General features: G+C 35.4%; 1 protein-coding gene across 1 annotated transcript; it reads left to right on the top strand.

Annotated features, from left to right (window-relative positions):
• The first annotated feature begins 5,392 nt into the window (after positions 1-5,392).
• Positions 5,393-11,026, top strand: LOC149204094 (aspartyl protease APCB1-like). Its single transcript, XM_089397039.1, has 8 exons — positions 5,393-5,632; positions 5,737-5,969; positions 6,253-6,468; positions 9,497-9,650; positions 9,723-9,811; positions 10,042-10,147; positions 10,345-10,417; positions 10,600-11,026. Exons 1-8 carry the CDS (start codon positions 5,549-5,551, stop codon positions 10,800-10,802), a joined length of 1,158 nt encoding a protein of 385 aa, XP_089253165.1. The 5' UTR covers positions 5,393-5,548; the 3' UTR covers positions 10,803-11,026.
• The last annotated feature ends 8,589 nt before the right edge of the window (positions 11,027-19,615 follow it).

Below are 19,615 nucleotides of genomic sequence, written 5' to 3'. Positions count from 1 at the left end.
TTGATGGACTTTCCAACCGTTCTGAGCAGCTAGTGCAAAGAGTGTCCGGATGGTGGCCCATTTTGCTGTGGGAGCAAAAGTTTCCTCATAATCGACCCCTTCCTTTTGTGCAAAACCTTTTGCCACAAGCCTAGCTTTGTGCTTGTCAAGTGAGCCATCAGCTTTGTACTTGTTCTTGTAGACCCACTCGCAGCCAATTGGTTTGGTTCCAAATGGAGGATCAACCAGCTTCCAAGTGCCATTCTTTATGAGGGCATCATACTCCTTCTGCATCGCTTCTTTCCATTCATCATGAGAAGCAGCTTCTTTGAAGGAAGTTGGTTCAAAATCTGTAGACAAGTTCAATTCACAATCATAAGTAACATCCATATCAACAGGGGAATTAGAGTTATCTACATCACCTCCATCTTGTCGGTTTGAATTTCTGGTTCCTGTTTTTCCAATTTCATCAGGATGAACACTTTCAAGTGTCTTTGTCAGCCACTTTGGGGGACCTTTCTGAGATGGTCCAGGCTGTTCTGTTGATTGAGTTGGGTCTGAATCAAGATTGAGTCTCCCAATTCTATCAATTACATTACTTAAAGCATCATCCGTTGTTGGAGTGTCATGCAGGGGAGATTGTTCTTCAGAAGAAGATTCCACATGTTGATCTAGTATAGGAATCCCCCCTTCAAGATGTGGAATCTGATTATCAAACTCTTGAAATGATTTCGGTTTTGTGAATCTATCCAAGCGATCAAGTTGCCGCTCAACAACACTGTCAGATTTGGATGATTCAAGAAAAATGACATCTTTAGATAAAACAAACTTTTTATTTACTTCATCATAAAGGCGGTATGCTTTAGATGTGTTTGAATACCCCAGGAAGATACACTTACGACTTCTAGCACCAAGTTTGTTTCTATGTACCTTTGGTATTAAAGCATAACAGGTGGAACCAAATATCCTGAGATGTTTTACCGAAGGAACATGTCCATACCACAATTCATAAGGAGTCTTGTTTCTTATAGCACTAGATGGACATCTATTCTTTATATATGCAGCACATAGAACAGCATCAGCCCAAAACATTGTCTTTACATTTTTGAAGAAAAGCATGGATCGTACCATATTCAAAATTGTTCTGTTCATTCTTTCAGCTACACCATTCTGTTGAGGATTATAAGGCACAGTTGTTTGATGTTTAATCCCATGTTGGCGAAGATAGTGTTCAAATTCATTTGATGTATATTCTTTTCCATTATCAGTGCGAATAGACCCAATATGAGATTGTGCATCATTTTCAATCCACTTATGAAAATTCTTGAATGTTTGAAAAGCATCAGATTTGTTCTTCAATAAATAAACCCAACACATTCTGGTGTAATCATCAATAAATGTCATGATATACTTATTTCCATTTGCAGAAGGAACATGCATTGGACCACATAAATCTGAATGAATAAGTTCAAGCTTCCTATGTGCTCTTGAATGTGAATCATGAAAAGACTGTTTGCTATGCTTTCCTAGAATGCAAGCATCACATTGTTTATGTTTTCTAGGAATTGTAGGCAAACCAACAACACCATTTTTCTTCAACAAGCGGAGACTATCATAGTTTAAATGTCCAAATCTAGCATGCCATAATAAACTTGATGGAAGTGTACCTTCATCATGATGAGAAATATATGAAAAATGTTGTGCATGAGCAGAGGTTCCTTGCAGTTTAAGAAGTCTTTCTTCTTCTATACCCCTCATGACAAGTGAATGGTCAGATGCCTTTCTTACCTCAAGCTTTCCATCAAACATATGAATGGAGTGACCTTGCTGGCGGATGTGGACCAGGGACAACAAGTTTCTCTTGAGCTGTGGGAGATATAGAACATGATCCAGAAGAAAGTCTGGAAGACCAGGCAGTTTAAGCCTGACTGTGCCAAGCCCTGATGGCTTGATTTTTGACGGATCTGCAAAGTATACTGCTCCATCAACATTATCAGTGAAATCTTCAAAAAAATCTTTCCTATGAGTCATATGACAGGTTGCTCCTGAATCAAGCAACCAGTCATTTTTCGAAGAAGTAAGTGAAGCATTAAACAGATCTTCATTTACTCCAATGTTACATTGTGCCTCAATATAGTGAGCGGATTCAGGTGCTTTACCTTTGTCTGAGTCATCAGTTTTACCTTTCTGCTGATTTCTTCTCTGCTCAATCTTTTCCCATGGTAGCTTGCATGTAGAAGCATCATGAGATCCTTTTTGTTTGCAGCGAATGCAATGTAAGTCTGCCTTTTCTTCTTGAGGGTGTCTGCCCCCCCTGCCTCTGAAATATCTTCTTCTTTCTCTTGAATGCATACTGTAACAAAATATCTCTGCTAAAAAAAACTTCTGTTGATAAAAGACTTCTGCTGGAAAAAAAATCTTATGCCACAGCAAGACTTCTGCTGGAAAAAAAATTCTTATGCCACAGCAAGACTTCTGCTAGAAAAAAAATTCTTATGCCACAGATTTCCAAAAAAAATATCAATCTTTAGATGTTTGAGACACTCGTTCCTTTATAGCCAAAGACTGTCACATGCTATAGAGTAATTCTATACATTTTACTGTTCTCGGCACATGCAGTATTCTATGTATCTACCTTTAGAATTTCGGTTTTCAATACAGTTTATATAAACCTCAGGCTTTGGTCTCAATACACAATTCTATGGCTCAGCATCGATTTCAATACAATTTATCAATACAAGACCTCGGCATCTTCAATACAGTAATACAAAACCTTGGCATCTTCAATACAGTTTATCAATACAAAGCTCTATAATGCAGTGGACAAAAGATTAAAGGTAACAACGACAAAAGAAATGGCAGTTTATCCAGCGATGATGGATTCGGCTCCTCACACAGCAAAGACTGCAAAATACTCTTATGAAACCTCACACCAATACCACGTTTCCGCTGCGCCAATGTGGAAGCATTCGGATCAAAACCAACTGCATCTGTTATATCAACAAAGCTCAAATCCACCGACAAAACACGGGTCTCCTCAACAAAGGAAATTACAAGAAAGGAATGATAAGAATCTTGGTGCTAAACTTCCAGGAAAGCACTGCATTCCAAATTCGGTTAAGCATCATAAGCAACACATTTCAATCTCTGAATGTGGCAATTAGGTGCTAAACACCCTTTTTAATGGTGCTTGTAATTATATAACACGGAGGACCCCGCGGGATTCGATTTGAGTTTAAGAGGGCTCATTGAAACTAAATACAGAAAGTCCAGTAAATTAAGAATAATACTTTGAAAAAACCAATGCTGCACTCTCTGCGACGATCACATCTAAATACTTTGACAAAGCAGACACTGCACCGTCAGGGACGATCACATGTAAAAGCTGGATGAATATTCAACCATCCCAGAAGCGGTGCCAACCTTCCTATTTATAGTAAAGCAGAGCTTCAACAATTCCAAGAACTGGTGCCAACTGCACTATCTAGAGCAGAGCAACAGCCCTTCTACCAATACGCCTTGAGATCGAATCGCCATGGCTCCATCAGCTACTGTTCTTTCTGTTATTGTCATGGCTGCGATTCTGGGTTCAGTGGCAGCGACATAGGATGAAGCATTCGGATCAAAAAGGCAATTCCACGCAGCGTAACCACAGTTATTTACAAAAAGGCAGCGATACTTCAATATTACGCAGTCTTCAAGAGAACAATATAACGCAGCTTCAATAAAAAATGCAGACTTCAATAAAAAAACGCAGTCACCATCAGTCTTCATTAAACTAAGAAGGCAGCCACCAAAAACGCAAAATCTTGAACGCATACCACAGTCACCATTAAAAAACGATACCTCAGCTCTCAGTTCAACAGCATCAACGCATAGGTAACGGAGCTCAACGCAGCGTTCCAGGGAATGAACGCATCAACTCAGGGCGCAGTACTCAAGGTCTGAGGGCGCAGTCTCCAGAGGCGCAGTCTCTGGCAGTCAGAGAGCGCAGCGAATTCAGGCAAAGGCAGAGGCAGAGCCAGGGAATCAAGCCAGAGCAGCTCTCAAGACAGGAGTTACTACTATTTTAGGGACTGGGACCTGGGCTCTGATACCATGTCAGACCAGGGTAACTCCAGCAATTAATGAGCGCAAGAAACAACTGATTGATATTATTCATTAGACTATTATTATTTATACATATACAAAACGGATCAGTTCATCTTCTAGATGACTGTCCAACTTCACCTCATCCGTTTCGGATTAGGTGTCAACACAAACTTTGGTTTATCAGACCTAAAGAAACGAATTATTTAGTTTGATTTAAGATTTTGAAGAGAAGCCTCCCGAGTTCACTTTAATTTTAACAACGTAAAAGGCTAGGAAGGTCAGTGTTGCAACAAAGATTTTGAAACTGAGATCTAATGTGGTTGTACGCGGGGCATTCTAAGAGGAAGTGATTTTCATCCTCGATGTTCGTATTCTCACAAAGATGGCAGAACCTTTTCATCCATGGTGTTTTAGGAACTGCCCAACAACCCATTTCACTATGGAGCTCATGAGAGTTCGTTCTAATCTTGGCTATATTAATTTTCTTCTTTGAGCTAGTTAAAACAAAGAGATACTTTTGATCTTCTAGGGTGGGGTTGATGACCTCTTTATAATATCTTAATTTTCTTTTAGCTGCTAAATCTTTCTCACGCCACATTTTTTTTTTGAACTTAGAAGTAACAATATTTTTAATGTTATTAATGTTTTGCATTGTAACATTCTCGTCGATCTCCCAATGGTTTAACTAGGCCCTGGTGTCTTTATACCAACCTCGTTTGAGCCTTAGGTGGTTTTGGTTGGAATTTAAAGCTAGCTTAGGAAGTCTATGGTCTCCTATGTTATTGAGTTTGTGCTTGTACAACAGAAGCCTAGTCATAGCTAGGCTCTCGATAGGGGAAAGATCCACTTCTATAAGGAGAATAGGATAGGGTGTGTTGCTTTTAATTTTGAGGTTATATGTTATAAAACGCTTCTAGATTTGCTCAATCTTTCTCTAGGATTCTCTAGAGATGATACAACCCCAAACCTCACATCCATATAAGATAACCAGAGTGACTAAAGTTTCAAAGAGGAACTTCTTTCTATCCCACATGATGAGGTTTGCCGTTTTACAATTATTTTTAAAGTAAAATATTTTCAGGGGTGGAAAAAATAAAAATGTAAAAATATTTTGTTGTGAAAAAACATGGAAAATAGGAATTTGCAAAAGGAGTTGTTTTAGTGTGACTTTTTGGACTTTGCTGTGCAGGAATCTGGTGTAAAAATTTGAAGTGAAATCTTGAATTGTGTTATTTAAACTGTTTTTTTTAACTCTATATATGGATTCAACACCCTGAAAAACTCCAAGTGCACTTCTATTGTGTAGAGATTACCCATCAAATTTATGATTTCAATAAATTCCTGCCAGATTTTACAAAAATTAGCCCAGAAAAACCCCTCCAACCATTCCAAAAAATCACACTGAAAAAATATTCATTGGACTTGCACTATTAATCCCTGAACATTTTCATGTTGCTTTTTACTTTGAGTTAATGTAATGGATGTATTTGACTCTCTGCATTCTGAGCTTTTTGGGTCATCAATGAACACACAATCATTTCTTGAATTCATTCTATATTGGGTTTTGACTCTGCATTCTGAGCTTTTTAGGTCATAACACACATCATTTCTTGAATTCATTCTATCTTGGGTTCTGCAATTTGAGGGGTTGTGTCTTCTGTGTAGGGATCGCATCCCCTGTACGTGCCAAAGAGAGACTTACTGGTGCCGGACGACGATCCTCTGTGTGCCGCTGTGCAGGGAAGGAGTGTCAATAATCACCACCACAATGGAGCTCAGCAGTGCGATTATTATGTTGAGTATGCCGATCATAGCTCTTCTATGGGAGTCCTTGTTAGAGACAGTGTTCAGGCCTTTCTCACCAATCGAGCTTGGGTGACAGCAAATTCTGTTTTTGGGTATGCGTTGCTTCTTTTAGTTAGTTTATTTGTGTCAGGTGGAATCTATTTCTTTCAAACTTCTAAACTGTGAAAATTACTGAACTATGGAATCTGATAACAGATATCCTTGAATATCCAGAAAATGTCACTACATGTCTTAATAATGCCTGATAGACCTTCCTGGCGTGGGGATGTAGAAAAAGAAAATGGAAAAAGTGCTTTAGGTGAAGACCTTATTGGTCATGATGGGCTTAAAATAAATCGACATGATCAGCCATGCTCATAATTTTTTTCGTGACAGATGTGGATACGACCAGCGGGGATCTTTGGTAGCGCCCACTGCACGCATGGATGGTGTTTTGGGTATTGGCAGTGGTATGGCAAGTCTTACATATCAATGGGCAAAGCAAGGCATAGGTCACTGTATTTCAGGAGGGGCACGAGATGGGGGATATATGTTCTTTGGTGATGATCATGTACCTACCTCAACCATGACTTGGGTTCCCAGGCTATCCGGGTAAGATTAAAATAAATCCACTTTCTCTACTCTGTCTTTTCAATTTAAAGTTCAGCATAATCAAGTAGAATCTTTCTCAACCTATTTCCTAAAACTAACTCTCAACACATAAAAAAATTCATCAATATAGGCACCAAATCACAGTTCATCACATACCAGAATTCATGTTTAATTTCAGCCTCAATGAACATAGCAGATCTTGATTCTTGAACACTCTGATTCGTCATAGCCTTCTTTATTTGAATTCATTTGTGTTGATTGTTTAATTGACCCAAAAATTTGTGTAAATTGTATGAACTCCCGTTTTCTCTCCTTTCACATGCTTCAGTACAAGAACGATGGAGAGTCTGGATAAGTTTATTCATCTATGGATGGGACAAAATTCCTTCAGATCCACACCATGGTTATTTTGGGCTTCAAGATATTCACAATTTTGTTCTTCATCTTTATTTTGTATTCGATTTTACAGACAAACGGTCTTCTAGAGTTTTCAACTTGCTCAAACACATCTGCAGTTAATTCCTGTAATTCTGGTTTCTGTACCCTAAGATACAGCATCAAAACCATTATTCTTCATCTTCTCTTTGAAAGTTCGAGTTTCTCCTTTGCATGTGCTATTCGTCTATCTAAACTAGTTTTGATAGTTTTCTCTTGATGTTGGCGCATCCCTTCTCCACAGCACTCTGTATAGGAAGAGATCTCTGAGGCTATCTAGCCCTACCTTGCCTCTAAGTATTTCTTCCTCTCCATACTGTCATAGGTCTAACGGTCCGAGTTGCCCCATGAGCAACATTAACTTCTTATTGAACCCTTGTACAAAAGAGTTTTTCATAGCTGAACTGCAACGAGGATTATTGAATAGAGATAAAATAGTTACATCGATTACAAGCGAAGAATAATGCCCAAAATAGTACATTGAAGTGATAGTATGAACCCATAGCTTCTACTCAGAGTCGCACATTTAGCTTTCCATATAAACCATAGATCTTCTCCTTCTACAATTTATCTACAAATGACTTGGTTTGATCACATTGAATAAGCCCCTCTTTATCCCCTCTTTATCCCTTCTTTACATCTTTCTCTTTGATTTTCCTGGGAGGTTACTTCCATGCCCGGGAACAATAATACTTGAAACACTTGTAAATAGATTAGCATTTCCCAAAATAAACAATGGCACCTTCATTTTTATTACACATTTTATGTGACATGTATATTAGCATCTCATTTGCTGTCTAACCATTTTTTAGTGAGGATATTGTTTATAAATACCATTTACTACAATCTTTCATCTTGTTTTGATAACAATAAATTTGGAATTGTCAAAGGCTAGATTCCATGTTTCTAGTTGTCACCCAAGTGCAACAGTTCCATTTTAAGATCTTAATCAGATGTTTTTTTCACATACAATTTAGCAGGTTTAATATTCATTAGGGTTCTTCCTTTTCTTTGTGACCTTTCTGATATAAATATCTAAGGTTCCAATTTCCAGATGTCTTAAAACATTCCAATGCCTCATGCTATCCTAGAGAAGGATATTGAGCTAGATTCCATGTTCCTAGTTGTCACTCAACTGTCTACATTAGTTCCAGCTTAAGATCGTAACCAGTTGTTTTTTCATATGCAACTTCGGAGGTTTAATCGTCTTCAAGGTTTCTTCTTCTTTGCGACCTTTTTGATATAAATATCTAAGGTTCCAATTTCCAAAGATCTTAAAAAGTCATTTGCCTCAGCTATCTTAGAGAAGAATACCGACTATTTTGAGTTAGATTATCAAATAAGACGAGGACCATCTTAGGTTATCACAAATGTGAATAACAATCTGAGAACATTTTTACCATCGTTTCCAAAAGAACTTGAACAATATGATAAAAGATTCATCTTTTACTTCTATAATATACATAATGTCAATTATATGAAACAGAAAAACCCTTTCTGTTTTCAAGCAAATTGCTTTTTTCTCCTTTCATATTACCAGCCATTTCCATGACTCATGTCGTTAATATGTTTAGTCTACCGCCTTATACTTGGAAGTTGGTATCTAATGTATAGTGTTGAATAACTAAATGTTTTAGCTCCATGCTGCATTTTTAGTTTCCATCTGACCATAAATCATTTGTTATAAACTCTAATGCATTCAGATGACCAATATGCTTTCTTTTTGAAGAGGAATTATCAATAGACATTGTGCAAAAACCCTTTCAAAAGATGATAGATTCCCCAACTCTCTATATATAACTGTTATCCATTCATTTTTACTTGTTATGTTTATTTTATTCGTAGCTCACTCCCATGTTTAACAAGAGGAAACTTGCCAGCAGAATGGTTTCCAATAACTTAGGCTACTTCTTTCTCCTTTCTGCAACTATCTCCATCCTTGCTGAAGAAGCCATTACTCCATTTGAATAGATTCATGGAATGAGTGGCTATAACTTCTTCCTTAACGTTCAATTTAGGCTCAAATTACTAAACAAATGTTCTCAACTTCTCAACAGGCTTTTCAGTCCATTCCACATTATATGATCTGTTTGTAGATGTAAAACTAGGTCCATTGCAAGATAATTGTTAATCAACTAAGAACCGCCTTGTAGGAGCTGTATTCGTTTAGAACCTGCAATTATTATTATCATATGCCCTGTGACATATTATTAACAGAAAGATGAAGTAAAGAGACATCGTTGAAATTGTATTACTTCAGAAATATCAACATGAAAACATTCAACTCCATTCTGTCTAAACCTTGGAAAAGTACATCACTAATTTTAATATATTCTGATCTGTTCTTGAAGCTCAGTCTAGAATTTCTACGAATTAACTATATTCTCTAACTATATACAGTAGCAACTTGCATTTTAGGCTTGGCCAATAATTCATAGGGACACTCAGTTGCATCATAGGCTTCTAGTTAGAAACAACTACCATGTCTTCTGCTTTAAGAATTAAACTGAAATCCCCTTAACTTTCTTGATTTAATTTGTTATGTAAAATAATCCATGAACGTCTACTAACATACTGTTCTCTTGTTTTACAGAAAATACTATGATGTGGGGCCTCCACGGATGATGTTTGGGAACAAACCCCTTGACAAAGATGGAGATGGAAAAAGGCTAGGAAGAATAATATTTGATAGTGGTAGCTCCTACACATACTTCACGAATCAAGCTTATGGTGCTTTCCTCTCAGCTGTAAGGATCACAAATTACCATTCCCTTGTACTATAAGGAATTTGTCTGTTTCTAATAATGCAATGCTGACAGGTTAAAGAAAACCTAGCTAGGAATCAGTTGGAGCAAGATTCATCAGACTCATTCCTACCACTCTGTTGGCGCGGGAAAAATAGGTTCAGGTAAATGGCTTTGGTTAGGTTTTGAAAATCAAGTGCAAGTTCAACTTCAACAATTCAATCTCAGGCCTATTTAAAGTACACATTATAAAAACTATGGCCAGAAAGTCAAGTGCATGTTCGGTTTCAACATTTTAATCTTAGCCTTATTTAGAGTACAAATTATAAAAACTATGGCCATTGGCAAGATATTAGTATCCTGAATGCTTCCTGAGTTTTGTGAAATGTATCAGCTCTGTTGCAGAGGCGGCACCATACTTTAAGTTGTTAACACTCAAATTTGGAAGTGCCAGAGCAAAACAGATGGAAATTTTTCCAGGAGGTTATTTGGTCATCAGTGTAAGCATGCATAAGCTTTGACATACTCTATGAGAACTGTCTTTTACCACCATATGAGATTTGAACATAAGATAGCATTCAAGGATCAACATCATGAGTCTACCAAAGAAGATGTTGTTGCAGAAGCTATCTATTGATTAAGCTTAATGATTCCTCTGGTGAAAAAAGATTACTGATGAATGAATTTCAATGCGCAGAAAAAAGGTAACGTCTGCTTGGGAATCTTGAATGGTTCTGAAGTGGGTAATTTGGACACGAATATTCTTGGAGGTAATGAAACATCATATTGTTTTGCTGCTTTTTGTTTGTGTGTTTGTCAGGCTGATTTTTCTATAAGCATGGCATGAATGGCCTTGGGTGGGCTTGTACCTAGAGCAGTTGAGGCATGCTCTTAATCAACATGTTGGTGATGATATTAAGATAAAGTAACAAAAGTGTGTTGCATTTTGTAGATATATCTTTGCAAGGGTATCTTGTTGTTTATGACAATGAAGAAAACAAGATTGGCTGGGCTCGCTTAGGTTGCCAAAATCTTCCAAGTTCTGAATCTTCTTCTTTTACCTATGATTCTTATTCTATAGGATTTAGTGCAGTTGTTATTATTATTCATATGAATTTGTACATGAAAGATATATGGCAAGCTGAGAGAAAGTAAGCTAAGAGGTAGTGTTTCATGTGTTCTTACTTGTACCAAAATGTTGAGCATGACGTGGCCACTGTCTGCAGTTTCACGCATCAAAATGTGGAAAGCCTGTGCTGCTTATAAAATATACTGATTCATAAGAAAAATCGTCAACTGAAAGATAGCAAGTGTAGAATTCTAGCATATTTATAGTATATATAGCATGTTCTTCATCAAAGATCGGTCAATGAGCTATGAATTTAAAAGGCCCATTGCCATGACAGGTGTGACAGTTTTACAAATACAAACCCGATGCACCTAAAAATATGTTTCACAGAAATGTATTATTCCATTTGCACCCATACTTCATTACCTATTCTGAATATGCTTTAAGCAATGCTTTCACCAAGTGACCTGTTAGAACTGTTAGACAGTTTGTCAAAGTTCTTTTTAAAATGCATCAAACATTTCGTTGGTGAACAAAAGAAAGGACATCATCCAATCCACGTTATCAGGCCAAAGCCTGAATGTGAAAACTTATGCCAGAGACATCATATACTCTTTGGCACCAGCTCCAAGTGAATCTAACTGTTTCTTTGATTTAATGAACCTGAACATCGATAAGCCATTTCTAATTTCGCATGGTACCAGTGCCCATATAACCTTTAATCTTGAAGTAAGAGCTTGCTTTCTGGCCATCTTAGTTGCTATTTCTGTGACAAATTTGTATACGATAGATTTTCTCATTTGAAAGCTTTACAGCCCTTCAAAATCCATTTCATAGATCATACAAGAGGAAAACTAAGTGAAGACTGTATTTATATGCGGAGCAGAGCTTATCCATGTACATAAATCTTTAATTTTACAATAGGGAGGAATCGTTTTTCGAATCAATAGCATGTATTTTTCATAATCATAATATTTGGTGCATCCAATCCCAAAGACTTCATAATTCAAAGTGGCATTATATTATTGGTATGACCACTATTGAAGATAAAATCATGTTTTTATAGGGAAAGATAAAAAGGAGGTATATTTCCTCTTACTCTAGGTGGAAAGTATTTGGGTCTTTGATGACTATCAATAAAAGTCGCTTTTATTCTTGAACTCGATGGATTCGTATTTTCCAAAGCTTTCAATAAGTTCGTTTTTTGTTGAGGCATTTTAATCACTTTAAGAAAAGGTGGAGTGATCTCTAGTATGAGTTCATCCATTATGTTGTAAGTCATTTTCGTCGTTGCATAAGGTTGTTACTTTGTTGTTCGTCATTTTGATGAAAGGTTGATTGAGGAGTATTATTGATTGATTTTCTTTTATCTACTTTATGTATAGGCTTGAACTTTCTTGCTTGAGCTCTTGTTTGAATCAAATTCTCCTCACCTTTTTCAATTGTTTTTGCTCATCACAGTGTTCTTCGGTCAGAGTTTGTATGCTTTTTTGGATTGCATCGATTCTAGGATGTTGGATTATTAAATTATTTCATTAGTTGAAGGATCTGAATATTCGTGAAGTTCTTCAAAGAAGTCATTTTCTTCCAAAATGACTACGTTTGGATTTGGTGCACGAGGTGCTCTTAGTCTATGTTCTTTGGGTTTCTAATTTTTATCAACTTGTTCTCTGGAATCCACCATCGTTGTTCTTTCTACTTGTCATGGGATAGGATTATCATTTCTCTTAAGACAAGTAATATCATTTCGCATTTGTCTTAGAGCCCAATTGACTTGTGCAATTTCTATCTCTTTTTGCATTCTCGAAACTTCATCTAAAACAATCCTCATATTTAGATATTGCAAAATTGCTTGAAAGATTGATCTTGTAAAATTCCTCTTCCTACTACTTGACCTTGTATGTCTTGACGAAGAGGAAGGTTGTGAAGATAATGTCAATTTGGATGCTTGTCCAAGGATGATTTCTGAGATAGTATTGCTTTCGATTATGTCTTCCTCCATCTCAGTGATTTTCCTTATTGTATTTTGCAATTGTACAATATGGGTACATTTATTAGCGCATTTTGCATCTGATGGTATATCATTAAGGTAACTATCTAATATCACTGAGTCATTTAGTCATTGTTTTGTAGGGTTTTCTTGTAGGATCTAAAAGAAGTGGAGATTGAAATTTATGATCCTTTAATTTTTCTCAAGATGGATTTACGTAAATTTTGTAAAATGGTATGTTAAGCACTTGGTCGAGCAAATATTGACATGAATATTTGCTCCATATCATCAAAAGAAGAGATTGTCCTAGTGGGAAGTGAAAGATAACAATCATATGCTAGTACAATACATGTATGTAGAAACACTTTGATCATGACATCATTGTGTTGAATTAGATGAATGTTGCATATAGTAAGAAACTAATCCAGATGTTTGTTCGAGTCTATTACACCATCACCACTACAAACAAGAAGAATCTAAGGGGAAAGAACAAGAAAATGATGAAGTTTCTATATGTTTGTCTTCTTTGGTAATTCTTTTTGTCATTTTCCCTATTTGCTCCTCCATTATTCCACTGTTCTTCATTTTCTTGTTCGTTTCAATTGGCCATCGTACTTTCTTTTTATGTCGAGGCTTCTTTAGAAACAAGGGGTCTTTCTAACTACTTCTTTTAAGTTATCTCGAGGGGTCTTTGGCTACTTCGTGTTAGCAATCATTTGATATCTTTGTTAGCGTTTAACACTAATGTTTGTCTTTGTATTTCTACCTATTTTTTTCTTTGCAAATCTATAAGTCTTTCTTGTTGAACAAGAACTTGTTAGGATTGTTCATGCTCTTTTTGATTCTGCGCAGTTTTTAAGACTAATCATATAGTTGATGGAGTATACTCCTTTAGTCTTCAAATCTGTTTGGTAACCGGGGTTGTACTACTAGATCTTATCATGTCATAGAAGATTTCACTGGTCTTATGAAAACAATGTTTTGTTTAGCTCCCCAACGGGGGAGCCAATAAATGTTGATCTTTAGGATTGACCAAATTTCAAGGATAACATTTGAGGGAATAATCTTATGTGATCATTTTTTAATAGGTGGTACTCCTCTTTACCAAATAATTATAAATCTCAAATTGAGAAAAAGGAAGCTTGAGATAGGACTAGACCTCAAGGACACAGAGAATATGGTACATATGAACATAAGCATCAAATAAAATGTAGAACTCATAAATTTTCATAGCATTTCTAGCACATCTGTAAGTAAAGAATCAAGCATTTGGACTAAAGAAATAAATCATGGAATGCATTCAGAAAAAAATTCAAAAGAAATTTTCATTCAAACTCATTGGGTTAAAAAGAGCTACATCCTTGCAATCTTAAGCTTAAAACTCAAAGTTCAAATGTCACACTAGAGATGAACTCTTAAATATTTCTCTAAGAAACCTTAAAAATATACAAATGCTTTAATAAAATTTGTAATATTTGAGGAATGTAAAGGCATTCGTTCATTTAAGGACATGTATTGTGATCTCATGAACTATATAACAAAAGTAAAGAACTGAAAGAGAAAAAGAACAACAATAAAAAAAACCAAGACTAGACAATTTATAGTGCTAGAAGAAGAGGACCCTTTTATTGTTGAATCTCATTTTTTTAAATGTTGGATGTATGTTAGAAGTGCAATTGTCAGAACTGTAGATTATTTATCTCAAAGTAGTTACCTTCTCCAAAGTGTCTTTGAGCCATTGCTCAACAAAGTCTCGGAAGGATGCCACAGTGACTTCTTGTTGCACTCGCACGTCAAACAACTCATCTTCGATATCTTTCAAACTTAGAACCAACTTGGCGTTTTATGTTATATTGGTTTTCATTCTTATTAATGAAATGAATTAACCATTTCTCAATTTATTCCTTCGGGAAATCAACACGTTGGTTAAAGTTATTTTCCCAAGTGACCCTCAAAACATTAGCATATTCCTATTTAATAGCATTGTGTCCATGATAATATTGGGTCCCTTCAATTCTTTTGCCACTTCAATCAACTTAAATAATAAGTCACTCACCTTGTTTTGATATTTTCACAGTCAACAATTAATTCAAGTGATTTAATTATTTCTTTTTAGAAGGCTTTTAATTGTTTGGTACTTTTTTGTAACAAAATATTTTGTTCTTTCCTTTGCTCTTCATTTAAATCTAACACTTTTATGATGAATGTAGTTAACGCTTCTTTATAAAACATTTTATCATTCTCTAGATATATTTGTAAACATTCAATAAAAGTGTTAATTTTCAACAGTAAGTTGATCGAAGTTGTAGCCACCTCTCACCAACCTCTCACACTTCTAAGATTGTATCAATCCTTTTGTTGGTATTGCAAACAATGTACTACCAAATTCCAAACAACCAACTCAATGCTACTTTAATCCTTGAACTACTCTCCAACATGTCCTATAAAGCTAAAATTGACTTAATAGTGGAGATTGGTTTAACAAGCAATGGATTTGGTAGTAAAGATATTTCCAGCTCCTTTACCCTTTGTTTTGTTGTTATATTTTATACTTCTTGTTCCAAGATTGAGTAGGATGATGTGTTTCTAGTTGCTTAATGAAATTCAAATAATTTCAAGGGATTTATTCCTTTAACATAAATTTCAGAATTTACTTTACCTATAACCTTATCATTTTTTACATTTATTTTTTCAAGCTATAATGTTTTTGAAATTTTTAATGTAGGTCGTGCAATGCAATGTCACTAATTCAATTTGAAATCAACTAGCTCTTATTGAGCTAGTTCTTCTTCAAACATAGATTGATTTTCTAGTACTTTCCTTTCAGCCCGGGCTAGTTCCTCTAGTATTCCTTTAACATCACCAATTTCTGTAACTTAGATAATTACAACTTTGGGTGTGTTATGGGTGTTGCTTCTCTTCCTTTTGGAATTGACTCCAACAACATGGTACCTTTCAAGGTTGAACCCTGGTTGATTCCCCTTACCACCTTCTCTAGTAGTATTACCGATCTTCTTATTGATTTCTCTTGCTTGAGATTGGTTCTTTGAAGTAAAGGTTCTCTCTAATGAGTGTTAGGGATTAGGGTTAGCCCTTGTGACTAACTATTCATGTTGCATGTGAGGTAGGTTAATGTTGTACAAAGCACTTGGGTCTTCATAAAAATCCTATGGAGTATAGGAAAATTTTGATTGTCTCTAGCACCTTTACCTTGCTTTGCTTGAAACACAATACCATATCTAATGGAATTAAGGTGAGAAGAGAAAATAGATTGAGGATCAAAACCTTTGACTTTTTCCAACTCATTTATATTAAACACATCCAGATAAGTAACATAGTTATCGATTCCAAAAATATTGTTAACCTTGAAATTTCCTAGCGAAATGGGAAAAAGTATATATATTTTTTTCTTTTTCATTGAAAAAGAGAGCATAAGACTTGTATTCTTAACATAATTCTACTAGAAAAAAATTGTCGCAAACATATGTTGGGAGCACCAAGGGCTTCCCTTCAAAGCCAAACAACCAAATATATGACAATTCTTGTTTTGTCTAAAGAATTCCTTTCCTTATAAAAGGGTGAGAGCTTCACGAGAGCATCTTTCAACAAATTGACCAATAAGCATTATTCTACATTTAAATAGAAAACAATTCAACATCAATTAAAAATGGAACTAAGCCTTATGTCTCAAAATGGATGAATGCTAACATTGAATAGGGTCAAAGATCAAAATTGGAATGTTGCGACCTCAGGATTCCTTCAAAGACATTAAAATAAACAATGACATATACCAGGTATGAACACATGTAAAACTTTTTTGATTGATTGAAATTTTCTTAATTGATAGTAATTTTTGGCTGAATTGGCATGGGCCTAGTCAAATATGACTCCCTCATGCACACAATAATGTAAAACATATAGAAAATATTGAGGAACAAATTTTGTAGATTCTTGGCCAAGAACCCAAGTGAACAACTAGGAAAATTCCCTATATGTGTTGGCTAGTGCACATACCTCAATATTGCTAGTGTTAGTTAGCTCCCTAGTTGGGTTTTGCGGGTACCTTTTAGAAAATTCTTTCTTCCACTGTAGTTCATCAAGAAGGCATCGACTTCTGCTACTTTGAATACTTGGTTGAATTTTGGAAACCAAAGAATTTTCTTGAAAACACCATTGGTTAGAGAAATGAGTATTGGAAGAGCTAGCAAGCTATATGTGCCTTTTCCTAGCATTTAATTTATAAATGCACTATAAAACTAATTCAGAAAAGTAGAAGATTCAGGTGTACACCCATCATGCACAGTTAAAGTTTAGTCTTTTTTGGTGTTCCTTTCTTTTGAGTTAAGATTTGAATACCATATGTGAGACACTAACCACTAAAAGTTGCTATCATGTTTCCCAAGTGTATTAAAAGTGTCTTTGCAAAGGGATTATCATACTCTATTTGGGATGTATATTTGATACTTATCAATAATAGTTAAATAGATGAATAAATCAACAAGTGGCTAATTTGAGAGCTTGATGTATTGAGTATGTTATCAGTTCTTGTTGTGTGGATTCATTCATATCAAGTAGTCAATAAGTACTAACAAGTGTTGCATCGATTAAAAAATATAGCAAAATCTTAATGAGAACTACACCTTATTTAATAATAGAAAGAAATTCAATCAGGCAAGGAATGTGTTAGCATTAGAGTTTAGCATGTCTCCAAAGGAAAAAAATATGAGTGAATAAGGGGTGTTGGATATATGTTGTAGGACATAAGAATGAGATGTTGTTGAAAACTAGCTCTCACATTCACATGTGAAAGAAACTAGAGGATAAAACAACTAAGTGTGGGATCATGTGAGAGTGATTCATGTATGATTGCAAGGTATTATGGAATGCTCGCAAATCGCATACTAGTGAAATTGATAAGTATGAGAATATTTGAGGGTGTCATGCAGGATGAAGTCATGTGGGATAAAAAGAAAAAAAAAATGTCATTCAAAAACCCATACTCAAGGGAAAATGACTAAGTATATGAATGGTGTAATTTGTACATTTGGGGAGTTTAGGTGCAAATTACATAACATAGAATGTGAATGTCGAATGACTTGAAGGAAAATTTGCGCTGCAACACACAAACATTAAAATGATTAATGAAGAAAAGTTAATGTGGGCTCAGAGTATGTGGAATATAAAGGGGAATTTTTTTTTTTTGGTGAGGTAAAGATTTTAATTTCCTATTAATAGATATTTACATCCTAAGCATGGGAAGTCTATGTTGGAATTCCAATGGGGAAACCAAACCATACATAGAACTTCAATTCTACCAAAATTGTGATATGAAGAAGAAAATTTTAACTACAAAATACAAAATCACTTAATAGTCTAGTCAACTATAGTGGCCTTTCTCTAGCATGGCACAAAACAAGAGAACATAAAGGAAAATGAAAAGTAAAAATGTAGTTGCATATGCATAATTATTTTCAAATTCTGTGGCCTCAAAATGTATGGGCTTTGTTTGGTAATTTAATTAATCTTAATTACTTGCATAAGTTATCGTCCAGGGCTAGTAAGCTGATGAAGTGTAAGTGTATTGTATGTACTAGAAGTCTTTGGTTATTCACACCAATTCTAAATTAAGTTGAGTTATCGAAATATAAATTCTAAATTAAGTTATTGAAATGCACATGAGCAAAGTAATTATTCCTAGAAAATGAAATGATCACACTCTTTTATTGAAGACTACTTATGGAAAATCTCACACTCTACTTTAAAATAAAATCTCACAACTCTTCATATAATTAAATCAATCCCACACTTATTGTAAATGAAAATTAATTACACTCTTCACACTAATTATATACACACTCGATTTCAAAGGGAAAGGCTACTACTAATCTCATCACACATCTGTAAGAATATCATTCATAATTGTTTGAAACCAAAATGAAATAAATCTCTACTTATCTACATCCACATTTTCTTGATTTATAAATCACTCATGCTTGAAATGAAACATCTAATTCTACAAATAAATCCTCTGTTCTATAATGCAAATAAAGTTTTGTCTAAGTATAAAATCATATTGTTCTTATCACTGTTGCTAAGCTTAATTCATGTGCATCTATAAACAAAAGAAATGATTAGTAAAACTATCATAATTTGAATTTGAAATGGTGGACAATTTCCTCCAACATAAAAAAACACAACCTCACATTGATCATATGCTGGCATATCTGGTTAAGCAGGAACAAAATCATTTTTAAAAACATGCAAATTTGGTGGCCACTGATTATCACTAGGATTTGCAACAACTTCAATGAAATTCCTGAGGATGAATAATCCACCCCTGCTTGATCTATCACCCCCGAATTTATTGACCATGACCATCCATGGGCATACTTTGACGAATCTTCCCAAGACTAGGGGTGTGGGGGGGTATCCTGCTACACCTATCCGACACTCATTCCTTCTGAATCCGTATGGGACTGGGTGTTGGCACTAACAACTTTGTTGAGCTCATCACACTACGCCACTTATTATATTTTGCACTGGATCATAACTGTAGACACATTCAGATCTTTGGGGATTCTAAGATTGTTATCAATTGGTTCAATTGCACATCTGCTTGTCATGTACATTCTCTCAGGAACATTTTGGATGATGCATTGTTTTTAAAATCACAATTTGATGAGATTACATGTATCCACATTTACAGGGAGCGCAACTAGATTGTGGATCATCTTTCAAAGGAGGCAATGCATCAACCTACAGGTGAATGGCTGATACAGGAATAGAGGGAGGAAGAGGCCTTCCAATATTATCACAGGCCATATATATATATTGGATGCAGCAGAGGGCCGACATGCCCTAATTTCATAGATTATATGATACTATTCTTATCAGAAAATTTTAGCAAAG

Source organism: Pinus tabuliformis, chromosome 1_2 (assembly GCF_031772625.1).
Source record: "Pinus tabuliformis cultivar Carrire ecotype Pingquan chromosome 1_2, CPIR1, whole genome shotgun sequence".
Lineage (NCBI taxonomy): Eukaryota > Viridiplantae > Streptophyta > Pinopsida > Pinales > Pinaceae > Pinus > Pinus tabuliformis.
The sequence above is the reverse complement of the archived record's forward strand: the minus strand, read 5'-3'. Positions and strand labels throughout refer to the sequence as shown.